The sequence below is a fragment of the Carcharhinus amblyrhynchos genome, chromosome 1 (assembly GCF_965287045.1).
Source record: "Carcharhinus amblyrhynchos chromosome 1, sCarAmb.v2.hapA, whole genome shotgun sequence".
Lineage (NCBI taxonomy): Eukaryota > Metazoa > Chordata > Chondrichthyes > Carcharhiniformes > Carcharhinidae > Carcharhinus > Carcharhinus amblyrhynchos.
The window spans coordinates 109,706,260-109,724,813 of record NC_137324.1 but is presented as its reverse complement, the minus strand read 5'-3'; the positions used below and the strand labels follow the sequence as shown (position 1 = coordinate 109,724,813).

Here is an 18,554-nt window from a genome sequence, read left to right as displayed (position 1 = left end):
AATCAGGAAAGTACCCATTTATCCCCATTCTCTGTTGGTTAGCCAATCTTCTATCCAAGCTAATACATTACCGAAAGCTCCATGAGATTTTACCTTGTATATTAATCTTTTGTGCGGCACTGTATCAAATGCCTTCTGGAAGTCCAGATATATTGAATTTACAGGACCTCCATTATCAACTTTGCCTGTTACATCTTCAAAGAACTCTAGCAAATTAGTCAACACAATTTACCCTTCATTAAACCATGCTGACTCTGATAAATTGTGTTTTGACTTTCCAAATATCTCATTACCACCTGCTTAATAATGAATTCCAACAATTTCCCAACTACAGATGTTAAACTAACTGGAGTATAGTTCTTTACTTTCTGCCTGTCTCCCTTTTTGAACAATACATTGTATAGAATGGGTGTTTTAGCTGCATCTACCTTTGCTCAATGGTTACATCCGCACCTCCAAGTCAGAAGATCATGAGTTCATACCCCATTCCTGAGACTTGAGAAGGTAATCTTGACTCACTGCAATACTGAGGGAGTATTGCAGTGGTGGGGATGTATAACGAAAGCTCTGTCTGCCTCCTTACGTTAATATAGAAGATCCAGTGAGGTTATTTCAAGGAAGAACAATGAAGTTCTCCCAATGTCCTGTCCAATTTCTTTTCATTCTTTCTATCTTTTCTTTATTTTTGGAGGGGAGACAAACCTGTTCATCTAAATACCACTTATACAGAATAATCAACAAAATTCAGTGGGGTGTACATTTTAGTTTTTTTCTTTTTGAAATTTAAAGTACATTTCAAATATTTACGATGAAGCTATGTAGAACTTGCACCTGAAAATCAGATTTGCTATCCCAGAAATTCCATCTGTAGTGACTGTCTAATGTCTCGCCAGTGAGAGCTGGCATGTGTTCTGTTGCAACCTTCTAAAAATCCCCAAATTATTACTAAGTAAAGTTAATCAATCCCTTCTTGTCGATTTGAAGCAGTTGCTGCTGGCTTAACCTTGCTGCAGTGGCAACCCACTCCACTCTTGCAAATGATCTCATTGCCTGGCAGTTTGAGACAAAGCCTGAATCTGTTTGCTCGGGCAGACTTCGTTAACGTTCTGCCTTGCAGCAGTTTAGGGACAATAATTCTAACGTCATTATCTTTTGCACGGGAAATCATTAGCTTTGGCACCAGTTCAGCAATCACCCCTTGCTGGTACCCAGATCCAAGTTCAGATCCAAAGTGTTTTGATTATATCTTTTCCATAAACTTTTGCTGACTCATTGGCAGGTGACCGTGTTCTTTCTGTGAATGGAATCTGTCTGGAGGGTGCGACTCATAAACAGGCTGTGGAGACTCTAAGGAGCACAGGACAAGTATGTATACCCACTATTTCAGACACATTTCTAATCTGTAATTGGAATCAGAAAAGATAAAGTAAACACACCAGGTTATTAGGCACTGTCTGGCTTTGTGGTCTGCTTGCAGCTTTATTTTCCTCACAGCATGAACAATCATTAGGACAAACTCACGTAAATGATAAAATTGTGCGTTCCCATTTGTAGTGGGAAGGGAGTGCTAGATTAGCATCTGGCAAAGAAGCTTGTAAAGTAAATGAACCTATATAAATGTTGATGAAATATTATGCAGAACACTTACGTTTCACATGACTGGAACCATTGTCAAATGTTAATTGATCACTGCAGGTGTTATCTCTACTTACTTGCCTTGCTTGGGGAAAATTGTGCATATTCTGTTTGAAGGGTTGGGAATTTTGGGTTTAAATCACCTTTTCTCATTCTGTACTTTATATTTACATTAATGGCTGATATAGATTTCAAAAAAAACTTTTCTGCACGTTGGCAATTTAACCAGGATTTAACTTGTATTCTTTCACCACATGTGGGCAGCGCTGGCTAGGCCAGGATTTGTTGCCCATCTCTAATTGCCCTTGAAAAGGTGGTGATGAGCTGCCACCTTAAATCATTGCAGACCATATGGTGTAGATACAGTGCTATTATGAAGTGAATTGTAAGCCTTGTCAGCACAAATTCTGATATATTTTGTTCTCTTTCTTATGTGTGCCATGTTTTAAGTCACTATTCAATCACAGTCTGAGATGTGAAAGCTTGTTTTAAAGTCCTCACTTAGTGACTTTGCAAAGTTCCTTGTCTCTTTGAACATATTGCCTTGTGTTCCAATGCAACAGAATATTTGGGCCTGAACTTCCATGAAATGACAATCAGGGTCAGATTGCCACTCTGATTTGATTTGATTTATTATTGTCACATGTATTAGAAAAGAGTGAAAAGTATTGTTTCTTGCACGCATTACAGGCAAAGCAATACTGTACACAGAAAGAAAAGAGAGAGCACAGAATGTAATGATACAGTCATAGCTAGGCTGTAGGGAAAGATCAAATTAATACAAGATTGGTCCATTCAAAAGTTAGCAGCAGGGAAGAAGCTGTTCATTTGTTTTATTCATTTGTGGGACATGGGCGTCGCTGGCTGACTGGCATTTATTGCTCATCCCTAGTTGCTCGAGGTTAGTTGAGAGTAGTGGGTCTGGAGTCGCATGTAGGCCAGAGTTGGTAAGGACAGCATATTTCCTTCCCTCAAGGACATTAGTGAACCGGTCAGTATGTGTCCTCAGACTTTTGTATCTTTTTCCAGACGGAAGAAGGTGGAAGAGAGAATGTCCGGGATGAGTGGGGTCCTTGGTTATGCTGACTGTCTTTTTGAGGCAATGAGTAGTGTAGACAAAGTCATTGGATGGGAGGCCGGTTTGCATGGTAGACTGGGCTTTGTTCACTTGTAGTTTTTTGCAGCCTTGAGTAGAGGAGGAGCCACACCAAGCTGTGATACAACCAGAAAGAATGTTTTCTATGGTGCGTATGTAAAAGTTGGTGAGAGTCATAGCCAAATTTCCTTAGCCTTCTGAGAAAGTAGAGGCATTGGTGGTCTTTCTTAATTATAGTGTCGGCATGGAGAGACCCAGGTTGGTGATCTGGACACCTAAAAACTTGTAGCTCTTGACCACTTCCACTTTGTCCCCTGATTTCCTGTGTCAAAATCTAGGCAATCCTTTCTTATCTGATCTTCTGACTCAGGTTGGGCGAGAAATTTGTAGGGCAGTGCTCTCCTGTTGCTTTCAGTCGAGGCCTGCACAGTTGGACAGAAGGATAGTGTTCCCTGCTATAAATTGGGTAGCTTTAAAGGCTCAGCCATTTCCAAGCCAGGGATAAAGGTTAATCAGGAAGGTAGTTACAATTTGGGAGGGAATGTGGATCAAACAGTTGGAGTGGGGAAAGGGGCTGGGGCAATTGGGAAGGTCGGATAGGCCCTGGGGGTGCATTTGAAAGATGGGAAATCCCAGGATTCAGGAGGGGCAGGAGGCATCCCTTGAGTTCAGTAGTTGGAAATGGGGTGCATCCCCAGTGGATTTAAGCCAGTGATAAGGTAAGTTTGTATAGTAAGTTGATAAGATTGAGGGAAGGGAGTCTGTTGAGGAAGAGCAGTCATCTGGGGTTGGATGGTAGTCAGTGGGGATAGAGGTGTGGTGGTCAGTGTGGTTGATCAGACAGTCGAAGGGGTGTAGGAGTGGAGATTGGGTCATCGTTCGTTGGGGTCAGGTGGTCATTCGGGGTCGGGTAAAATGGTCAGTGGGGAGATGGCGTAGTCAATGTTCAGGTGTATGTTGGGGGGTCAGGTGATCAGTGGCAGTGTCAGTCAAGTTTGATCAAATGGCAAGTCAGGTGGTCAGTGGAGGTATGTCTTGTGGTGGACATTTGGTGGGTGGGGCTGGGGTATGGGGTAGGTGGCAGTCAAGGGCTGGGGGTTGAGTGGTCAATAGAATCTTTCTCATCAGGGGGACGCATTCGGCAGAGTTCCCTTGTGGATCAGGCAGGGTCCTGTGCAGGTTGGGATTGACTAGTGGGGGATTGGGGGGTAATCAGGGGCCCCATGGGAATGTGGGCAGTCATGGGTGTCCTTTGAGTTCGGTGGGTGTAGTGAGGAGGTGGGAACTGGGCAGAGGTCCTGTATGGGGTCCGGGGAGTCAATACAACAGTTACCAGAAGCTAGACGTAGTCTTACTACTTCTAATTTTTTCTGAGTAACTTGCTGTAAGACGGTCGGAATCATCTGAGGTTTGCAATTTAAATCAGATTTCTGAGTACTTCTCAGTATAGCATGTCAGAAGTTTGATCTTCCCAGCCATTTACCGTACCTGGCAACACCTAGGATGGGGGGATTGGGGGTGTTTCCCCAGTGCACTTTTGGGGTATCCTGCAGATGCACTTCTATGGACAAAGAACAATACAGCACAGGAAACAGGCCCTTTGACCCTCCAAGCCTGCGCCGCTCATGCTTCCAATAGACTATTCGTTTGTATCCCTCCATTCCCAGTCTGGAGCTCAGAATTCACAGACCAAATTCTAAATTTGCTGGATCCATACTGCTTACGCTTGTCAAAGTGAATATATTTCCAATTGTTCAAAAGAAATTAACATTGCTGATCATTTGTAAAGTGACTTAGGCACAAAGTGAAGATAGAAGCAAACCCTTTACCAGAGAGAATGACAAAATTTCAAATATTTCGGTTGTCTTGTTATGGGAAGACTCACTGCATACATGAGTGCGTTGTAAATTAAATGTAAAGTCACAAATGTATCAAGCAAATTCTTCTTTCCAGGTTGTTCATCTGTTATTAGAGAAGGGGCAGCTTCCTGCAGCCAGTGTTCATGCTCCTGTCACTCCGCAGTGCACACCTCCATGTACAGCCAATCAAACTGCACCATGTGAATCATCTGACAAAAAAGAACTAAGCTCAAAACCCGTGCCATCAACTGCCAAAGATTATACTTCTGACAATGATGGTAAGAAACTGGAATGTTTAAAATTGTTGAGACGTAGCTATGCTGTGAAGGAGTATTTGCAAACATGGCTGATGATTCAGCTTCTTAAGACAATGAGCAGTTAAATTAAAATGGCAATAATGGTCTCTGATCTCTTCCCCAGGAGTAGCAGAAAACGGCATACATGACAAATATCAGTTGATAACACAAATGAAAACCAGGCTGAATATAGAAAGCTCAGAGGGAAAGTGAAAAAAGCAATAAGGGAAGCAGAGAGAGTAAGAAACTGGAAGCTAACATAAAATAAACTTTTAAAATCTTCTATATACAAAGAAAAGTACAGCAGAGGAACAGGTCCTTGGGCCTTCCTCTATCGATCATGATGCCCTAACTAAACTGAAGAAAAAACCTCCTGCCCTTACTCGGTCTGTATCCCTCTATTCCCTCCCTATTCATGTACCCATCCAGATGCCTCTTAAATGTTGCTAATATGCCTGCTTCTATACTATCTTTGGTAGTGCATTCCAGGTACCCATCACGCTCTGCATGGAAAACTTTTCTGCACATCTCCCTTAAACTTACCCCCTCTCAGCTTGAACTGTGCCCCCTTGAAATTGACACTTCCACCCTTGGAAAAAGCCTCTGAGAATCCACCACACCTGTGCCTCTCATAATTTTGTAGACTTCTATCAGGTCCCCCCGCAGCCACTGTCTTTCCAATGAAAATAACCTTCCTCATAACGAAAACCCTCAAGACCAGGCAACATCCTGGTGAACCTTCTTTGCACTCTGTCCAAAGCTTCCACATCCTTCTGGTAGTGTGGTGACCAGAACTGTATGCAATACTCCAAATGTGGCCAAACCAATGTTTTATATTGCTACAACATGATTTCCCAACACTTGTATTCAGTGCCCTGGCTGATGAAAGCAAGCGTGCCATCTGCTTTCTTAATCACCTTGGCCACTTATGTTGTCACTTTTGGGGAACTGTGAATCTGCATGCCCAGACCTCTCTGTATGTTAATGTTCCTGAGGATTCTGCCGTTTATAGTAAAATGCACACCAAAATTTGATCCTCCAAAATATATCACTGCACATTTGTCCAGATTGACCTCCATCTGCCATTTCTATGCCCAAGTCTCCAATCTGTCTATATCCTGTTGTATCCCCTGACAATCCCCAGTACTATCAGCAACTCAACCAATCCCTTTCCCTTCAGATCATTTATATACACTGCAAATAACATAGGTCCCAGAACTCATGGCTGTGGAACGCCTCTACTTACAGATCTCCATTCTGAAAAATATCCTTCCACTGCTACTGTCTGTCTCCTATAACCAAAAGAAGTCTCACAACACCAGCTTGAAGTCCAACAGGTTTATTTGTAGCAAACGCCACAAGCTTTTGGAACAGGCTGTCCCTTCATCAGATGGGTGGGAGTTCTGATCACAAACAGGGTGCAAAGACACAAACTCAATTTACATGAATAATGATTGGAATGTGAGTCTTTACAGCCTATAACCAAGCCAGATGTGTATCCATCTAGCCAGCCAGCCCTGAATCCCATGTGATTATAGTTTTTGTATCCATCTACCATGTGGCACTTTATCAAAGTCCATATTAAAGTCCATATAAACTACATCCACAGCCCTTCCCTCATCAATTATCTTTGTCACCTCTTCAAAAAACTCAGTCAAGTTGATGAGACATAACCTTCTCTGTAAAAAAAAAAACCACGCTGCCTGTCACCAACTAGTCCATTTTCTTCCAAATGTGCATATATTCTGTCCCTCAATATCTTCTCAAAGCTTTCCCACCACTGACATCAGGCTCATCGGTCTGCAATTTCCTGGATTATCCCTGATTCCTTTCTTAAACATTGGCAATTCTCCAATCCTCTGGAACCACACCTGTGGTCAGAGTGGATGTAAAGAAATATGTTAAGGCCCCAACTATTTATTCCCTTGCCTCCCGCAGTAACCTGGGATAGATCCCATCCAGCCCCAGGAATTTGTCTACCTTAATGCATTGCCTCCTTCGATATCGTGACATTTTCTAGAACGTTCACATACTTATGCTTGACCTCAACCTCTATCATGTCCTCCTTCTTGGTGAATACTGATGCAAAGTACTCATCGAGGATCTCGCCACTTCCTATGGCTCCACGCATAACTTCCCTCCATTGTCCTTGAGTGGGCCTACTCATTCTGTTGCTACCCTGTTGTTCCTAATGTAAAGGTGATATGGTGGCACAGTGGTCAGCATTGCTGCTTCACAGTCCCAGATACCTGGGTTCGATTCCAACCTTGGATCACTGTCTGTTTGGAGTTTGCACGTTCTCCCCATGCCTGCATGGGTTTCCTCCAGGTGCTCCAGCTTCCTCCCATGGTCCAAAGATGTACAGGTTGGGTTGATTGGCCATGCTAAATTACAGCTTAGTCTCAGAGATTAGCAGGGTACATACGTGGGGTTACATAGGGCTTTTCCCCCCTCAACAGTAACCAAAACAGTATACTTGTTTGAGAGGGGAATAGCTACAGGAGACTCCTGCCTTACCTGTCTGTCACTCCTGGTGTTCACCAATCTACGCCAGGGTATCTGGACCTGGGTGTGACCACCTGCCCGATTCTAGTGTCTGTCACTCAGTCTGCCCCCTGTATGCTCTGTAGTGTGTCCAGCTGATGCTCCAACTGAACCACGCTGTCTGTGAGGAGCTGCAGCTGGTCAGACATAGTCACCAGGGACACTAGAAAGCTCCCTGATCTCCCACATCTGGCAGGAGGAGCATATCTCTGCCCTAACTGCCATCTCTGCCCTCGTAAACTTAAAGATGTAAGAATAAGAATCTGACCTTGCTTTTAATTTGCTTGCCCCCCTCACAGTGTCTTTTGTTTTTGGTTGGAGGAGGAGGAGGAGGTTAGCTTCTCCCAGAATCCTCCTCTATTTTCCCCTGCTTGTCACTGGAGAGGTTCTTCATCTACCCACAGTACAGTTGAGGTGACTGAGTTGACATCTCCCAGAATCATCCTCTGCTAGAATATGTACAGAAATCATAAAAGGATAGTAAAAGAGGGGTGGGATTATTAGAAAATAAAAAGAGGGTTTGTGCATGGAGGCAGGGGGCATGGCTGAGTATTAAATGTGCACTTCATATCTGTCTTTACAGAGGAAGAAGACTGTACTTAAGTTGTAGACCAGAAATTCCCTCAAATCTCCCCACATGGTATTTTGGGCAGAGGCAGTGTGAAATTGGAGGGCAGGAATGAGATTTCCTTCATATTCCCGTCCTGACCTATAATGATTTCACGCTGGGCCAGGCAGAAACTCAACAGGAAGCCTGCCCTTGCCCCAAATAATGGCCACTTGAGGGCTGCTTATCACCCAGTCTCAAGATGTAAGGATAAATCCAGTAACCTCGGTGCTGTAAAACTTTGAGAAATGATAACATTATCTTGGACAAGTGTGGAATAATTAAGTAGAGCCAGCATGGATTTGTTAAAAGGCAAATCATGTTTAATGAACTTGATGAGACACCCTGTGCTCCCCCATGAAAACACCTCCAAGTGGAGATGCCCTCATGTTTGTATTGTGTATATGGACATTCATTAAAATACCACATTGATGATGAAGTTGTTGATGTAATTGTCTTGTTAATAAAATTGAAGTTCATGGAATGAAAGTATAGTAACAGCAGGGTTATAAAATAGTGCAAGTAAAGAGCTATGTTGGCATCATGAACTAGGCTGGCATTTATTGTCCAGTCCTTAATTGCCCTTGAGAACTGGTAAATGACTGTCTTTTGGACAAGTGTAGTGTTCCTCTGGGTTTAGTACCAGGACTTTTGCAGTCTGTGATGGACAATTGTGATGATGCTATGCTGTTTGCTATATTTTGTGTTTAAGGTGAGGTTGCTTTAAGAGGCAGTGTTTGTTCCAAGAGGCGATTTGTCTGGTAAGGATGTAGGTTTTTAATTGGTTTTAGCTAAGGACTGTTACTTGGTAGAGTTAATGGATTTTTCATTTATTTAACTCCCCCTGGGCTTTTAGGATAGAGTTTTGATTAGGTTAATTGACAGGGATGAAGTCATGTGCTTAAGAATTGTATCTTGTCATGTTTATGTATTGTTCAGTTGTTAAAAGTTAAGCCAAGTCAAAGATGATTCAATTTAATTATGATTAAATTGTGGTGTTAAATTTTATTTTGATAAAAGGACCTTGGTTTGTCAGTAGAATTATGCCAGGAGTGAAACATCCTGTCCCCACATTAATGCCTAAATAGTTGGGGTCTAGTCTGACTTCATACTATATCTTGGGGTTTCTGATCTAGTATCCAGGCACAATAATGAGTTGGACATGGGAGTTCAGGACACAATTGCAAAATTTCCATTTGGCATGTAATTTGAAAATGTGATAAACAGAGAGGAAGATGGTGGAATGTTTGGACAAATGGGAGTTGAAATTCAATGCACAAATATGTAAGGTGATGCATTGTGGAAGGAAGAACAAGGAGACAATTCAAGTTTAATGGTGCCATTTTAAAGTAAATGCTAATCAAAGCAGCTAATGAAAACGTTTATAATTCTGGGTTTTATAACTAGAATTGTAGAGTGCAAAAGCCAAGAAATTTCACTAAACTGAAATAGATCACCAGCTCAGCCCCTGCTGGTGGGGCAATTCTCAACACTACACTTTAGGAAGGATATGAAGGATTCAGATGAGATACAGAAAATGTTTATTTGAATGTTTCTTGACGCTGAGGCATTCATTATATTTAGAGCAAAGAAGATTGGACAGTTGTGTGAAATCATGAAAGATGTAAAATATATGAGGGGGGCCTGTTTCCCATGGCTGAAGGGTCAATCATCAGAGCTAACAGATGTATGATTGGCTAAAACAGTAGATGCAACATGAAGGGGAAATTTTGCACATTGGTTGTTTAGAATTTGGAATAATTGGGTTGAAGATGCAGGTGCAAATGTAGCCTTCTAAAGGAACTTGGATAAATACCTGAAGTGAAACAATTGCAATGATGTGGGAAAATAATAGAGGAATTGAACTAGATGAATTGTTGTTCAAAAGAGTTGGTGCAGACTTGATGGCAGAATGACCTCCTATGCTCTTTTGTTCTTTAATTCTTTGAATATAGTTCAGCCCCTTTAGAATGCAGATTTACCCTGTGAACTAATTTTTCAAATCCATTGCAAATAAAAATTTACTTTCCATCCATCTTTTGCAGGTAACATATTTAAGGTGAAGTTAATAAAAAACTCCTCCGGACTGGGTTTTAGTTTTGCTGAAGGCAGTGACTTGGACCCTGAATGCTGCGAAAATGTAGTGAAAATAAAGAAACTGTTCCCTGGGCAACCAGCAGCAGAATGTGGGAAGATTAATGTTGGGGATATCATATTGCAAGTGAATGATGTTCCTTTGAAAGGGCTGTCAAAGCAGGTATGTTAAAATTGGAAATAATTTCAGTCAGATATTATATAAACAGATAGACTTTCGAATAATGTCAATAATTTAATGCTATTCGGGTGTGTTTTCAGTAGAGAAGTGGAAGTATCTAATTTATAAACTGATGATGTGGAATTTATCTGGATACAAAAATCAGTGAAAAATGTGTGAACAGAAGCAAAACTTGACAATTTAATTTTATAGTTGAAAGCATTATCATGTTGGTGTCATTTGCATTAAAGCAGGGTGTAGTTTATGATATGTATGTTTATGATATGTAGTTAGTAGAAGTGACTTTTACATGGTATTGCAGTAAAAGTGTGAGAAAAGCTTGTCATTAAACCTGCTGACAAAGGTGGCACTGTTGTTGTTCATCGAACTTCACTGAGGCTGTATTCCAGGGCCTGAATTTGTCACCCTTCGGGTTTGCGCACTCGATAGGCCTGGACACGGTGGACCCCAGATTACAGTTTCATGCTGGCTGGCCTATTAACATCCATCCTGTATGAGGTGTGCTCTGTGAAAGGCTGAGTACTATCAGGGAGGGCAGGAAGAGGTTGGGTGCCAAAGAAAAGGGGGGTTGCAGGCCAGTGTTTCTAATGTACTCCCTCACAGGAACAGCCAGTGAAGAGCTGTCTCAGGGTGCTGCTGACATGTGAAAATAAACATCTATGTCAAAACTATGTCACCAGTGTCTGAGCAGCACAAACATACACAGACCCCAATCCCCAGACACACTTGTTAATTTTATTTGAGCCCTATTTTCATCCCACCCTGGATCAAGGTTGCAGCTGCAATGAAAATGTAATGGCCAGTCACCCCATCCACTAATCATAAAGGCAGACAGGCCATGTAAACTGTGTTGAATTGACCCCTTAATGGGCTAAATAGCCAGCTTGATTTTCAATATGCGTGTCTCTGAAATCTCACACCTGCCCATCGACCAAAATATTGCATGGGTGTGTGATAACAGGGGTGATGTGCGCCTGATTTCTTCGTGATTTTACATGCTTCCAGGTTGGGCATGCATTTGCCCGTTCAATGTAAAATTCTGGCCCAATTCTCTGACGTTGCCACCTATCTCCCCATGGACTGTAACCTGAACGTCAGACGATGTTTCACAGATCACGTTTCTGCAGCATTCAGGATCAATGTTGCCTTCAGTAAAGCTAAAACCTAAATCAGAGAAACTTTCTTTTTATTAGTTTCAGCTGAGTTTATCTCCTCTGGAAACTTTCCCATCCTACCCCATACTTTCAAGTTCATAGACACCACCAACCCTTCACAACCTGCTTCTACTTCCTTCCCAACCTACAGATAGAACTTCCTGATGAACCCATGTTTTCAGTGTTTTTTGCCACATTGAACTTCTACTTCTCACCTCTGCCGCTCCTTGTCCAGTCTTTTCCAATCTACATTCAGTACTCTTCTGATGCCATCACTACGTTAGTAGCATGTGTTTCCTGGCCCTGACTACCTTTTTTTCACCATGGCAATTCAATTCTTTATATACACTGCAGAGAACAACTACACATTGAGTAACCACCTTATTGAACACCTCTATTCAGCCTGTAAATGTATTCCTGAGCTTCTAGTTATTTTATTTTTTAATTCTGTGTCCCACTTCCACTCTTACCCCCTCTGCCTTGATCTCTTCTGCTGCTTCATTGAAGCTCAACACATGGACATAGAAAATCATTTCAATTTTCTATTAGACACTTTTTCCCAGCCCCAACTACACATCCTGATGTCAAGGCACAGAAGTGGCCAGTTACGAACCTTTAGTTCTGATGTGGCCAAAACCAGCAATATCACCATCCTTCGTCAATAGCAACTGCTAATCCAAAATTATTCTAAAGGTTAAAGATCACACAGGGTTAACTTCCACATTTATGCTAATTGCACCTAGCCCTCATCACCATTTCTATTTACCATTCAACTGCTTCCATGCTGCCAGATATTGTACCTGATATTGTCCGGCTGGAGGCCAGTGACCAGTGGTGTGCCGCAGGGCTCAGTACTGGGACCTCTCCTCTTTGTAGTCTACATAAATGACTTGGAAGAGAGCGTAGGTGGTGTGATCAGCAAGTTTGCTGATGACACCAAGATGGCAGGGTTGGCGGGTACCGAAGTGGATTGTGAGGTGATACAACAGGATATAGATAGGTTGGTGCATTGGGCAGATAGGTGGCAGATGGAATTTAATCCTGACAAATGCGAGGTGATGCATTTTGGAAGGAATAATGTAGAGAGGAGCTATGTGATTAAAGGTAGACAAATTAGGAGTATAGAAACACAGAGGGACCTGGGAGTGCAGGTTCACAAATCCATGAAGGTTGCGACACAAGTGGAGAATGTTGTCAGGAAGGCTTATGGAATGCTAGCCTTTATAGGAAGGGGTATAGAGTTTAAAAGCTGCCGTCTAATGCTTCAGTTGTATAGAACGTTGGTTAGACCGCATTTGGAGTACTGCATCCAGTTCTGGTCACCTTACTACCGGAAGGACGTGGAGGCTCTGGAAAGGGTGCAGAGGAGGTTTACCAGGATGTTGCCTGGCATGGAGGGGCTGGGTTACGAGGAAAGGTTGGAGAAACTGGGACTGTTCTCCTTGGAAAGTTGGAGATTGAGGGGGGACATGATAGAGGTATATAAGATACTGAAGGGAATAGACAGAGTCAATAGTGAGAGACTGCTCCCTAGATTGGTTACAAATACAAGAGGACATGATTTAAGGGTGAGGGGGGAGAGGTATAATTTGGATATGAGAGGAAGGTTCTTTACGCAGAGAGTTGTGGGGGTATGGAACGCGCTACCGAGTCGGGTGGTGGAGGCGGGAACGTTGGATTCGTTTAAGGTTCAGTTAGACAGGCACATGAGTGAAACGAGGATGGAGGGTTACGGTAGGGGTTATTAAATAAGGGTGAGAACCTCGGGAGACACCGGAAAGGCAGGCTTGTGATTAACGTTTTTGTCTTTTATTCCGCAGGTGGAGGTCCACCTCGTTGTCAAACGAGGGGCACGCACACGGTGGGTCGTGCGTGGGCTACTCTTGGAGGTTCCGGGAGTGGCCTAGTACTTCGTGTCGGTGTGTGTGCTTGATCCTGGACCGGTAGATGGGCGCCGCAACAGCTCGGTGACTAGCACTGCTAGCTGTGCAGATACATGGATTTGGGCCTGTGTCTGTGGGAGTTTGTGCATTCTCCCTGTGGATGCGTGGGTTTCCTCCGGGCGCTCCGGTTTCCTCCCACACCCCAAAGATGTGCTCTTAGGCTGATTGGTTTTACCAAATTGACACTATTCTCCCCTGAATCTGGCTAAGTCAGGGGTTCTATTCGTAGACACGCAGGGTAGAATAGGTGTAGGGTGATGCGGCGGCACGGGCTTGTTGGGCCGAAGGGCCTGTTTCCCGTGCTGGGTTGTTCTTTGTTCTTTGTATATCAAGCTTTCCGCCACTGAAATCTTCCATGTCTTTTTCCCTTCCAGACAACTGTACTAGTACCTTCCATATTTAAACTCCAAGGTGTCTGAAACTCAAGCTCATATTATATCCTACAGTAACTCCTATTCATCTGCCATCCAAATTCCCACAAATATACATAGTCTCCTCGTCCCTGATTAGGTTGAATTAAAAAATCTTGTAAATCATCTCATGATGTTACTCTATCTTATGTCTGGAAGCTCCTCGAATGTAATGAGCCTTTCCAAGCACTCTTTATTCCCATTGCCATGAATCACCTTTCTGGAGTCCCCTTCCAGGAATTCTATACCTTTTTTCTTATATTTCAGTTATCCTTTCAAACCCATGTTTTCATCAAGCTTTATATCACCGCTATTCCTAGTTTAGCATCCAGTTCCATTTCTTATGCCCATCTGTAAAACGCCATTAGACATCCCTCCTGTTAAATGTGCTGAGCAAACATAAATTGTGTCACTGATGTACATAAGAACATATATAGGAGCAGGAGTAGGCCATCTAGCCCCTCGAACCTGCCCCGCCATTCAATAAGACCATGGCTGATCTGTCGTGTCTCAGTTCCACATTCCCGCCCTCTCTCCATAACCCTTAATCCCCTTGCCTATCAAAAACCTATCTACCCGTGTCTTAAATATGTTTAGCGAGGCAGCGTCCACCACTTCAACGGGCAGAGAATTCCAGAGATTCACCACCCTTTGAGTGAAGAAGTTCCTCCTCAACTCTGTTCTAAACCGCCCCCCCTTTATCTTGAGGCTGTGCCCTCTAGTCCTATCTTCTGCTGTAAGTAGAACTTCTATTTCAACAGTGTCCCAGTTCAAAGATAGCAAAAGTAGCTTTTTTAAAAAAACATTCCCTTCAAATATGGTTGGTAATCTAAACAGGAAATGTATGTCTCTAAGATGAAACAAGTTATAAATGTCAGTTTTTAGTTGAGTACTGTAGTCGAGCTGTAGTAATGTCATTCTCTGTTCTTTTAAAAGAAAATATGATTCATGAGAGAAAATAAATGACTGCAATATAATGACTGGATTCAGATGATTAGAAATGCATCTAATTTTTCTAAGTTAGAACAGTCCCATAATTTCTATATCTTCAGAGTTCTGGAATGTATAAATGCTTATATTGACGACTTAACGTGCATGTTGTGTTTGTACTTGTGTGTCTGATCCAAGATTATTAGTAGCACAGGCATTGTGAAATTTTATGCGGTGAGATCCAGTAAGTTCCTAATCTCTGGAATAATGGCAAGAGGAAATCCATGTGAAGCTGGGGCAGCTTAAAACATGGTCTAATTTGAAGGTTTAAGCTTAAGAGGGTTTACGATACTATCCTTTTCCATTGGGATGAAAGTCTCTGCCACTTAGTTGCTGCAAGAGATCTTGAAGAAATTGATTTAGCTGGAAAACATATGCCCAGTAGAATACAACCTGTTCAAGGTGCTCTTGAAGCTAAATTGTTATTATGGCAGGATAATGGAACATTAACATTTGTCATCTTGATGACCACAAATTTGGTCCTATTGACTTTAATGTTTTCCTCTTTCCGCAGGAAATTGTATCTGTTCTCAGGCGGACATCTCAAGAGGTCACTCTATTACTTTGCAGGCCTGAATTTGGTGTGTCACCAGATATTGATTCCCCTTTGGTGAGTTCCACCGTTAGAACTTCATGATTGTCAATTGGAGAACTGATCATTCAGAATTCTACTGCCCAGATCCTATCCAGTATCCAGTCCTGCTCACCTACCACTCCTATCCTCACTGATTTTCATTGCTTCCTGGTCCCCAAGCATTTCACGTTCAAAATTAAATTGCTTTTTGGCTTCTCCTCTTCTTATAATGTAACCTCCAAATTCTATAACCCTGACTCCTGCCCCACAATGCCCTAAAAACTTTGTATTTCTTTGTCTCTGACTTCTTGTACATCTCCAGCCTTTGTCTCACCATTTGTGTCTGTGCTTTGGCTGTCTAGGTTCCAACTCTGGAGTTCTCTCCCTAAACCTCTGTGACTTGCCCTGTTTAAGGCCTGCCTTAAAGCATAAATTTTAAACCAAACTTCCTAATATCTCGTTTGGCTCAACATCCATTTTTGACTGATTTAAGCTTCAATGCTGCACCTTGGGAAGATTTTCTGTATGAGCATGGGAGGTGTTCCTCCACACAATCCCCCCACTCCCAATTGAAGGATCTGACCCTAACTCCCAATCTCCCTCAGACCTCGATTTTCCCAACGATTCCTCAATCTGAACCATTTAACGGGGGACCGCGACCATGGCAAGCAGTGACTCAATATTGCATTCCTGTGTAAGCTTTAAATATTTGGACCTTATAAATATGTCTCAACTTTCATGTTGGGGTAAAAGCAAAAATACTGTGGACACTGGAAAACTGAAGTAAAATAGAAAATGCTAGATAAACTGGCAGCATCTGAGGAGAAAAGCAGAGTTAACATTTTGAGTCCAAATGACCCTTCTACAGAACTGAGGTAGAAATGTAAGAAATTATATAGCAGGAGAGGTAATGGAGGCAGAATAGAAGGATAGACATAGATCAGGGCAGAGGACAGATTGGCAAAAGGTGCCATGGACATAAGGCAAAGAAGGGAACAGTTAATGGTGTCAATAAGGGATGATATCTGCCAAAAGATAAGATGGCAGGATATATTAATGGGAGCAAAACTGAACAGGGGACATGTGGATAGGTGGGCTTATGTTGAGTCAGACTAAGGGAACTGACCCAACAAACAACAAAACTACAAAAGGCGGGGATTGAGATGGAGTGGAAAGGTCACAGTCTAAAGTTGTTGAACTCAGTGTTGATTCCAGGAGGCTGTAATGTGCCTAATTGTAAGACGAGGTGGTGTTCTTTCAGTTTGTGTTGGGCATCACTGGAGCATTGCAGCAGGCCAAGGATGGATGTGTGGGTGTGAAAACAAGATGTTAAGTTGTAATGGCAAACAGCTGGAAGGTTAGGGTCATGCTTTCATGCTTATTTAATAGTTTTATTCCCTCTGCTACTGAGAGGGATATTTGGAGGAAAGGGAGGGCCAAGTTATAGCATTATCCATCTAATACTTTGGTAAATTGCAAAAGAAAATATGATTTTTGTTAAAATTAAGTAACTTTGATTCCTTTTGGAGATCAGTATAGAATATAGACAACAAACAGTATATTGATTTCACAACTGTGCTTGTGCCTGGAAAAAATAATTTTGCTATCAGGCCCATTAGCATTTATTACTTTAAACTATCTTTTAAAAAGGATATACCATTCAAATCTTTTCAGTCTAATAACAAAAACACAATTTACAAAGTCCAGCACATGTTTCTGCATGCTTCATAGTTTCTTTGTAGTACTGAATCATTGCTAACCACAGAGCACTTCAAAAGGCTTTACAGTTCACAAATGGTTTGTGCTTCATTTATGTGGCAGTTCCAAAGGGATCACATTCAGTTTAATGAGGAATAATAGTCTTGCTAAGTTTTATTTTGAAGTCTTGTGCTAAACGTGGAATTGTATTTGCTTTATGAACATTGTGCTCCACTGCTGAACATCAGCTTTTCATTGCTCTAACATGCAATTTGTTGAAACAATGATATTCAGGTTGTGCTTGAGATAGGATTCCATTTTAATGAACTGTTTTGCTTTCCTAGGCATTTGGCGTGACAGTGCTCGCCTCAGCAGTTCCGCGCAATGTTCAATTAAAATAGAATATGTATTTTTTTTCTTTTTTTGTCAAAGGTTAGAAATTAGCAAAGTAATGAAAAACATCAGAGTCAGAAACAAAGAAAAATGGGGAAAAGACAACAGAAGGGCATGAGAAGCAGGAATAGGCTGAAACAATACCCAATACAGTCAGTCCAACATAAATGAAACTTCCCTTCCTCAACTTTTCTGTATCTGTTTCTGGGAATGGGACTTCAATTAATATGCACTATCGACTCAATGGTTCCCATAACTACCTTCACTAGACTCTGACACTCTGATTCCTGCAAGGTCTTCACTTTATTCTCCAGTTTCTCTTGTTTCCATCAGTGATGATGCAACCTTCCATTCTGGAGCTTCTGATAGGTCTTCCTATTTTCTCTCAATCAAAGCTTTCCCCCCAGAATGTTTGGCAGAGTGCTCAGCCGTGACTGTCCCATTTCTATACAAATGCTCTCACTCCTCCTCTTCCACTCTGCCCACCTACCTGAACCGTAATAGAGTTTCTCTTATCCTCACCTTCCACCCACCAGCTTCCTTATGCAATGGATCATTCTTCATCCCACCATGTCCAACTTAATGTCACTTGCAAACACATCTACCTACCCCATTCGTTGCAGCATTCCACAGAGACCATTCCCCATCCAACACCCTGATCCACTTCTCAATTACCCCCAACATATCCCCTCCCATTCCCACAGCATCTTTCTGTGTAAACGCATAAGGTGCAACTTCCTCAACCACTGTTCCAGTGGAGCTTAAGGAATAGCACATCATCTCTTGATTGGGTGTTTTACAACCTTCTAATCTCAATATTGCATTCAACAATTTCAATCAATTACCTTGCCTTCATTTTGGTTCCTTTTTCTTCATTGGTTTGATTTTGCTTTTACTCAATTTTGCTTTTGTATAATGTCTGTTCATTATTCTGCAATTCACACCTGCTTTAGATATGTATCCTTTGTTTCTATACTCATCGCATTATTATTCCCTTTGATCTTCCACCACCCAACTCCTTTAAATATTTACTGTCTTCTGCCTTTCACTGTATCACAGGGGTTTCCTGTTTGTTCTTTT

At 42.0% G+C, this 18,554-nt stretch overlaps 1 protein-coding gene across 4 annotated transcripts in view; it reads left to right on the top strand.

The window, feature by feature from the left end:
* ptpn13 (protein tyrosine phosphatase non-receptor type 13) overlaps nucleotides 1-18,554 on the top strand; it is a 268,306-nt gene that overhangs the window by 195,824 nt on the left and 53,928 nt on the right. For all 4 annotated transcript variants that reach the window (XM_080191002.1, XM_080190993.1, XM_080190985.1 and 1 more), the window contains 4 exons: nucleotides 1,280-1,365; nucleotides 4,685-4,868; nucleotides 10,083-10,294; nucleotides 15,324-15,419. In XM_080191002.1, coding sequence (XP_080047128.1) covers nucleotides 1,280-1,365; nucleotides 4,685-4,868; nucleotides 10,083-10,294; nucleotides 15,324-15,419 — 578 coding nt within the window. The remainder of the gene's footprint in view (nucleotides 1-1,279; nucleotides 1,366-4,684; nucleotides 4,869-10,082; nucleotides 10,295-15,323; nucleotides 15,420-18,554) is intronic.